This window comes from Dermacentor silvarum, chromosome 1, assembly GCF_013339745.2.
Source record: "Dermacentor silvarum isolate Dsil-2018 chromosome 1, BIME_Dsil_1.4, whole genome shotgun sequence".
In the NCBI taxonomy this organism is placed as follows: domain Eukaryota; kingdom Metazoa; phylum Arthropoda; class Arachnida; order Ixodida; family Ixodidae; genus Dermacentor; species Dermacentor silvarum.
In genome coordinates this window covers 50410123-50418688 of record NC_051154.1, presented here as the reverse complement: position 1 = coordinate 50418688, position 8566 = coordinate 50410123, and the positions used below count along the sequence as shown (strand labels likewise).

At 46.5% G+C, this 8566-nt stretch overlaps 1 protein-coding gene across 1 annotated transcript; it reads left to right on the top strand.

Moving 5' to 3' along the window:
- The first annotated feature begins 7278 nt into the window (after positions 1-7278).
- LOC125942826 (uncharacterized) lies at positions 7279-7821 on the top strand. The gene has a single exon (XM_049661068.1). It carries the CDS (start codon positions 7279-7281, stop codon positions 7819-7821), a length of 543 nt encoding a protein of 180 aa, XP_049517025.1.
- Positions 7822-8566: the final 745 nt, after the last annotated feature.

The window sequence follows — 8566 nt, the reverse complement described above, 5'->3', positions numbered from 1 at the left end:
TGTGTTCATGTTTACCTGTGCATGCGTGACACCATGCTTGTTAATTTAGTTCGTAAGCGAATGTTTACAAGTTTATACGGCCGATAAGACTACTCTCCTTACTTCGTATGGTTGTCTGCTAATTTGCTATCGCAATCGATGCTTCGCCTTTCGGGCAATACTGCTACATTTTTTACATTCATATATCTGGTTTATCTATAAGTAACCTCTACTCTTTTTGTAAGGAACCAAAGACCATTGACAATTTCTTTCTTTTCTTACCGGCGCTTCTCTCTCCGCAGCTTGTTTCTCGTACTTCCGACTAGTAATGTCAAGCCACGGGTGTGTTATTACTTTTCTGCATGTGTTCTTTGAAGCGTCGGGAAGATTGCGCTGCTATACAGTAGCGTATATTAATTTTTTCCACCTTTTTATAAATAAGCCCTATTATAATTTTGTTATGCCCTTTTTGTACTTGTTAGGCTCACTTTTCGTTAACTCCAATGTGGACAATCCCAGCGTAGGTATGAGCTACGTGTTCAGGCCAAAATAACAACGTTGTAATATTTGTTGTGGGAGAATGCTGCGGTCGCAGTAAATTAGTTCAGAGCCTAAGAAATCGCTGAAGACATGCTGTCTATTTTTGATGCATGTTACCGCTTTGTAAGAACAGTTGTGAGAACATCGCGCATGTACTGTCAGCCCACAACTTCTTTTTCCTCGAGTTGTTGCCCACCAAAAGCAGCTATGAATCCACTCAAACTCTATAATTTTTCTATGATTCTAAAGAATCCCTGTTGCTCAAAATGAACCGGGAGCTTGCACTACAGCGTTTTTCATATCCGAGCGATTGTTTTGGGATGTTATAACTCAATTGGTCAGTTTGAACCATAGACATGCGAATTTCAATTGAAAGAATTAAGGTTGTACGAATGTAAGAAGACGAAGCTTTCCATCAGCGGCTCCGGGCCCTGATGGAATCACTTCGACCATGTTAAAAGAATCACAAGGATGTTTATTAGACATCATCAATTATTCCGTCAGAAGGGCATGGGTTCCACAGGAGTGAAAAATTGCCAAGGTCATTGCCTTGCTTAAAAATCCGAGTGACGGTTATATGTTAGACAATATCAGGCTAATCGCGTTAACTTCAAATTTTGTAAAATTGATTGAAAGAGTTACCAATATTCGTTTGATAAATTTTCTTGATGAACGATCAATCCTGAGTCTGAAAGAAATTGGTTTCAGATCACAGTGCTCTATATGGCAGGCCCATATTGACCTTGAAAGCATATATCCAGACGCGATGACAGGTTTCCGAAAGGGTAGGTCGTCAATCTACAGCGTTATTGACCTAGTAACGACTGTTGAACATCAGAAACGTCACCGTCGATTGACGGCGGCTGTCTCTCTGGATATCAAGGGTGCATTTGACAATGTTCTACATGATGCAACTTTAAATGCCCTTGAATAATATGGCATTGGTGGCCGTATGCATCAGTGGATAGCCAGCTATCTTCAAGAGAGAACGATATTTATGACAACTCTAGACGGTCATACAAGCAACCATCCTGTCTACCGTGGGGTGCCTCAAGGAGGTGTACTGAGCCCAACCTTATTTCATGTTGTTCTCGTTGGACTCATCAAAGAACTCATAGGCGCAGTCTCGGTTTTTGTGTACGCAGATGACATCTGTATATGGACCACGAGCTTAACGCGCTTACAAGTACAAACGAAGCTACAGTGTGCAGGGTCAACAACGTCGCAATACTTAAATAGTCGTAGACTACAGCTCTCACCAACAAACAGTGTTGTCATGTCATTTACACGGAAGTCACTGGCCTGCTACCCCGTCATAATTGATGGCAAGATTATACCTTCGGTAACCCACTACAAGTTTCTCGGAGTCACCATCGACCGTGACTTATCTTGGTCGAAGCACATCTCTGTATTGAGAAAAAAGCGGGGCAGCTTTGCACAAATCATTCGACATATGTCTGGAAAATCGTGGGGCGGATCGCAATCATCACTTCTGCTGCTCTACCAGGCACTTTTTGTTGGCTACCTCGGCTCACCTGTACTTTCTCGGATTAGTACATCTGCCGTCCGCCCACTTGAAGGAGCTCAGGCTCGCGCACTAAAAATTTGCCTAGGATTACCACGATGTACTTCCACATGGGGCACTATTGCAGAGGCACGCGCCTGCCCAGTTCGAGTTTATCTGCAACATGAGCCAATGCAAGTGCATTTAAGGCTAATAACTAGGCATAGGAATCATCCACTGACAAATGTCACAAGCATACGGCCTGACGCCGCCTACTCAGAAGCCTTATTGTCGCAACGAGATCTACTGCCATCGGATTTCGCACCGTATGACATACCGGAAGTTCCACTCTGGACGATGGCAAAGCTGACGGTGAAAATCTCAATCCCCGAATAACGAAAAAGTCGAAAATGCCGTTTGCGGGTCTGAAACATTTCGCGTTATCCTACATTGCTTACAAATACGGATATACCCAAACATGTTTTTGCAGATGGTTCTGTTACACAGACCTCTTCCGCGGCAGCTTACATGGTGCCTGCAATGGGGATTATGCAGCGGTTCAAGATAGGACACAAAACATCGTCTACAGCAGCTGAGTTGACCGGCGTTCGAGAAGCAGTCCGCTGCATACTGCAACAAAACCTCGCTAACTGGACAGTGTTCTGCGACTCAAAACCGGCGCTGCAACTCATAAGCAATTATATGAATCACAAAAGCGCATATAGTAGTCTAATTTACGACATCATGGCTCGGCTTACTGAGGAGTCTCAATCCGGGCATACCATTGCTCTGCAGTGGATTCCCGGCCACTGTGGAATAGCCGGAAATGAGCAGGTTGACGCGGAAGCAAAAATAGCGCACACTGACGGGAAGATTATAAAACTTCTCTTTTCCCGTTATGACATCAACGCCTTGCTACATAACGCCATCAAAACGTCTATGGCGCGACAATGGGACAACCCCGAATATCGGCAAGAGTACCTCTATAGACTTGACGCCGGTTTGCGATTCCGGCTTCCACTTCGGATGCGGAGATGCCTGGAAACACTAATCCATCGATTACGGCTTGGTGTGGCGTACACTCGCAAATACCTTCATAAAATTGGACTAGAACGGGACCCTGGTTGCAGCGGCTGTGACACACCCGAGACAATGGACCACATACTTTGCGTATGCCCTCAATATGCGGCCGAGCCAAGGACACTAAAGCGTAGTGTTGACTGTTAGAACTCCCGCCCCTTTTCGAAAGCAAAGGTATTAGGCGCGTGGAGAAGAGTTGATCATGCCCAGCGCACCATAAGATCATTTTTGAACTTTATGTGTGAGACGGGCTTAGAGGGTCGTCTCTAGGACCTGTGAAGTCAGGACTTGAGAAGTGAAGAAAGTGCGAAATGTGTTTGTGCCATGGCGTTTTGCGTGGAGAACACTCCCGCGTGTAGTGTGTGAAAAGTGCAGAACAGCGTATTAGACAACGTGTGTAAATAGTAGCTCATTGTACGATATCGTAATCACCTGCCACCTACCTCTCCCTGTATCTCCCACTTCCCCTTACCCCAGTGCGGAGTAGCAGGCTAGAGACACGCTCTCCAGGCCGACCTCTCCTCCCTTCTCTTCATTAAAATATAGTCCTCCTCCTCCTCGTATTCAGTTGGCACGGCGCCAAAGGCAGTATGCGGCATTAGTCACTCTAGATATCTCAAAAGCATATGACAGTGTTGAACATGTGATATTGATCAATCAGCTTCAGAACATAACCTTCCAAAATACCCTTCCAAATACCCTTCCAAATACCTTCCAATATATTATTATATTATAATATAATAGTAGAGGCGTTCCACAAGGGGCAGTACTTTCTCCAGTCTTATTTAATATTCTAATGAGTTCCATCCCATGTCATGATGATGTACATACTTATGTGTACGCCGATGACAGCATTTTTCTCATCGGCAAATTACATCCAAAAACTTTATCAAATACTACAGACATACTGTTACAGAAAGATGGCTTGATGCGATGCATCTCTGTCTCAACGTTCACAAATGATCAGTGCTAGCGTTTTCTTCAAAGGACCCCATATATATTTCTCTCTCTTATCATCTAAATATTATCCCACAAGTAGAGACCGTCAAGTATCTTAGCGTGATATATATGACGGTTCACTGTCTTGAAAGGCGCACAGTGACTATATCGCAAAAAAAGGTGTTCGTGTGGTTGGCTTGCTGCGTAGGCTGAGCAATAGTCGATCAGGAATGCGAAGAGCAACGCTTTTAATAATATACCGCGTGTATGTTCGCCCCGCATTGGAATTTGTGTGTGTATTGTACTCTGGAGCTCCTGCATATAAACTTCGCCCCCTTGTTCTTCTGGAGAGGCAGGCCTTGCGACAATGTTTAGGGCTACCTAAATTTGTAGCAAATGAAGTTTTACATCTGGAAGATAGGATCCCTTCTCTTGTTACGAGGTTTCGATTATTAGCTGTACAGTCATATTTAAGACTATATGAATCCCCTATAAGGCGTTCACAAATAGTCTGCCATCTCCCAGTCGGACTTGTTTTTTCGGCTTGTACTGGCCGCGATTCCACACACCACAAATTCTTTTTATTCAAACTCTCCTATAGATCAATTAAACATCCAAATTCGTGATGTGAGTCCTGTTGTTTACAACACCAATTCCGTTAAAATTCAGTACGATGATATTTTTCCTAAGAATGCTAACGCTTTATCTTACCGTATGCTAAGCTCAATCTTAAATGATTACTTTTTGCACGTTCCGATCAAGACAGTTATTGCCACTGCCACTTCCCAAAATGAAGAAAAGTGTGGAATTGGAATTTTTTCTCCTATTCTTGACTGGTCGTTCTCGCTTCGCATCCCAGACTTCGTATTTATCTTTCTAGCGGAATTTTTAGCTGTAGTTCTAGCCCTCCGTAAACTCAACATACATCAACACGTTCAGCAGTGGTCGTGACGGATTCTTTATCTCTGTGCTTCTCCCTCACGGCTTCCAATAATTCCCCGGTTTTGCGAGCTTTCAGATCGTTAGTGCCCCTTCACTTAGCTTTGATTAGATTGGTGTGGGTACCAGGGCATAAGGGCCTATTTCTAAACGAAATGGCAGATTCGCTGGCGAAAGCGTACCTGAATGGCCCGGTAATTCAAATCCTACCGGTTTCAGCTTTCATCATAGGGGCTAGATTTCGAAAAAAATATGACGCTACGTGAATTTCACGCCCCTTCTTTAACAAACTCCTCAGATTTTCAGCACTTGTCGCATTATTGGAATAGAAAACTTTGTCAAACGCGATCACTTGAAGTCGCAATCACTAGACTACGCTGCAGAATTCCATTTCTAAATTTTTACCTACACAGAGCTGGTCTGGTTCCCTCACCGAACTGTCCCTATTGTGGACGACATGAAACATTAGATCATTTTCTCATTGTCTGTCAAAGATATACTGAATTGCGAAAAGAACCTTAGAAACACCGTTCCGCTTTCTTATATTAGAATTAAATGTTCAAAATTTACTATCTTTGCGGGCCTTGGCCCTTGGGCACAGCGACAGGAAGGTTGTCGATTCCATCCAGGATTTCATTGCAGGGTCAGAAAGATTTAGACGATAAAATCAGTGCTTAGGGTTCCGAAATATTTTTACAAAATCGATTATTAGCTGTTTATATTTTTAGTTTTCATTATTTCCTTTATTATATTAAAGTCATGTGATATATTCTACCTATTCATTCTCATATACGTACGTATCCCAAATTTATGTTTGCAGTATTTTATAAATCTCCTTTCTCATTGTTATATCGAACTACCCGATTCTTGGCAAATCCCCCAGAGTAGGTATGTGCCACTCCCACCAAGGCTCTGCATCTACATCTACCTTTTCTACCCACTGCTGCCCGATTCATGGCCAATCCCCCGTAGTGGGTTGTGCTATACATATAGGCACCAAACCAAACGGGCAAGTCTACTCATACTCTGGAGTGCAGAGCCGTACTTTTAAGAAGTAAGGCCTGGATGACCTGAAATCTGCAGTCACGCCATGGGCCCAATACACAGTTCTCTGACAATGGTTGAATGTCGAGATGTAAAGGAGCCTCAGTCAACCTCTGTCGCTCTTCGATGTACTGACGTAGTAACAGAGTGCATGCTTTATAGATTTATGCATGTCACACAGCTGGCAATTTGGAGACTCACTGCGTCGTACTAAGTTCACGTAATCAAGCGTAAACGCCAATGCCAGCCCAAGCCTGTGCAGAAAACTGGCATTGCTGTGCCGAAGTTTTGGTGGTAGCTCCAGTCCAGCCTCTGGATGTGTCTGTGGGTATATTGCGGAAGGTCTCAGTGCTATTTGTCGCTTTTCGTATAAGATTTTAGAGGAGGCGGTTGGCGGGCTTCCTGGAAAACGAAATCTTAAGTAGTGGCTTTAGGAATTCGAGAACCTTCTTCGCGTCAACACTCGCAGTTTATTGTTTTATAGAACAGTGACCGAGAATTCATTGAAATGTAATATGATGGCCGTTCTCTTTCGTTATAGAGTGTGTATAGCTCGGCAGTTTGACGAGCCAAAACTCTGTAGGGGTTGTCTTTCCTTACACCTATAAGTAGCTGCAGAATCGCTTTCGCAACGCTCAGTTACTGCACGTGTATGGCTGTGTGCCTACCAAACGCGGACAGGCTACCTCATCTCAAAATTCAGCTTGCATTTCAAGAGCAGCTGCTCACGGGAACCCTTGTGGAGCTGGCATGGAGTCCATGCTTCTTCCGGGTAGTACCTGAGCAGAGAGGCTTGGGGAACCCCTTGCTTTTTTATGCCATCCACCCAGTGGGCGAATATAGCATCATCATCATAGCTATCGATCATCATCACTCGTCATTGTAACAATCGGCAATCCCGTGAGCTCGCCTCTCGAGCCACGAGCAAGGAGATCGCGCTCTCGATCTCGGCAAGGCTGGACGCTGAATCTGTGGCTCTGCTCGATCATCTCCTAGCCAGGGAAGACGGCACGCCACGTCGGCCGCCTTAACAACGTCCGTACAGCGCCATTAGTCGACGTTCGTCTGCTGCCTTGGCCAACCACCTATTCTTGGTAAGCGCCGAGTCACTAGGTAGGCTACGACCGGTTGCGGCCGTGTGTCGTACTCGGAGACGGCCGTGATCCTGATGCGCTTCAGCATCGACTCGCCCGACTCCCTGGAGAACAACCCGGAGTCGGGGAGGCCGGAGTGTGCTCCGTTTCTGCCCCAGCATGCCGACCATCCTTGCGGGGAGCAACAAGGACCTCCCTAACCACCCGCACACGCTGCTACAGCTCGCCAAGGCTAAGCAAGAAGGGCGGCAAGTGGACTACGACCGGTTGCGGCCGGTGTCGTACTCGGAGACGGCCGTGCTCCTGACGCGCTTCAGCATCGACTCGCCCGACTCCCTGGAGAACAACCCGGAGTCGGGGAGGCCGGAGGTGCTCCGTTTCTGCCCCAGCATGCCGAACATCCTTGCGGGGAGCAACAAGGACCTCCCTAACCACCCGCACACGCTGCTCCAGCTCGCCAAGGCTAAGCAAGAGGGGCGGCAAGTGGACTACGACCGGTTGCGGCCGGTTGTCGTACTCGGAGACGGCCGTGCTCCTGACGCGCTTCAACATCGACTCGCCCGACTCCCTGGAGAACAACCCGGAGTCGGGGAGGCCGGAGGTACGCCGCTTCTGCCCCAGCGTGCCTATCATCCTTGCAGGGAAGACGGAGAACCTGCCCAACAACCCCAACACGTGCTCGAGCTTGCCATGGTCAACTGAAGAGTCACTGGCTGCCATTGCTGTGGCTTCAAGTATACTGCGCCAGAGTTGTTCCTCCGGGCTCGGCGCAGGCGTCCATACGTTCACTCTGGCTCAGAGTTGGCTTGCATTTCTGGGAGAAAAGGTGTACCTCTTTCGGCTGAGAAGGTTCTCTGTTTTCTCGGAGAAAAGGTGTACAACCTCTTTCGGCTGAGAAGGTTCTCTGTTTTCCTTGTCGTGTTCGATGTTGGAAAGCTTCAGGCTATTCAAGCCATCGATACAATCGTCGGCCGAAGACCCACTGCCGCGTGCTGACCCGCCCGCCTAGAACAGCGAATTGTCCGCAGACCCAGTGAAGCGACTCATTTTGAGGCGCTGCGCTGCTGGCCGTGCTGCTGTTACAGCTTTTTGTGCGGTAACGCAGGAGAGGCGCCGGTATTTTGATCATTCGACAAATGACGACCCACTCCAAAGTGATTGACAGTAACTGAAAACTTCCGACGAGACAGCGGTTGAGCGTCGGAGCACTGCTTAACCGGATTCAACTCTTATGCAGATATAAAACAGAAGTTTGGTTACGAGACCGAAAATATCGCCGACTTCGAACTTATCCTGCGGGATCTTGACTCCTGCATTCGATGCACGCGCGCGCGCGCTTCATCGCATATACCATATTTTGTGCGCTTAATTTTGTTATATTAGCTAGTGGAAAAGTTCCCGGAGACGTTTGTTTTCAGAAAGTACTGTATTAAATGGCTACGTTAAC

Excerpts from the sequence above, each read along its gene's own strand:
- LOC125942826 (XM_049661068.1), top strand. The coding sequence starts at position 7,279 with ATGCCGACCATCCTTGCGGGGAGCAACAAGGACCTCCCTAACCACCCG.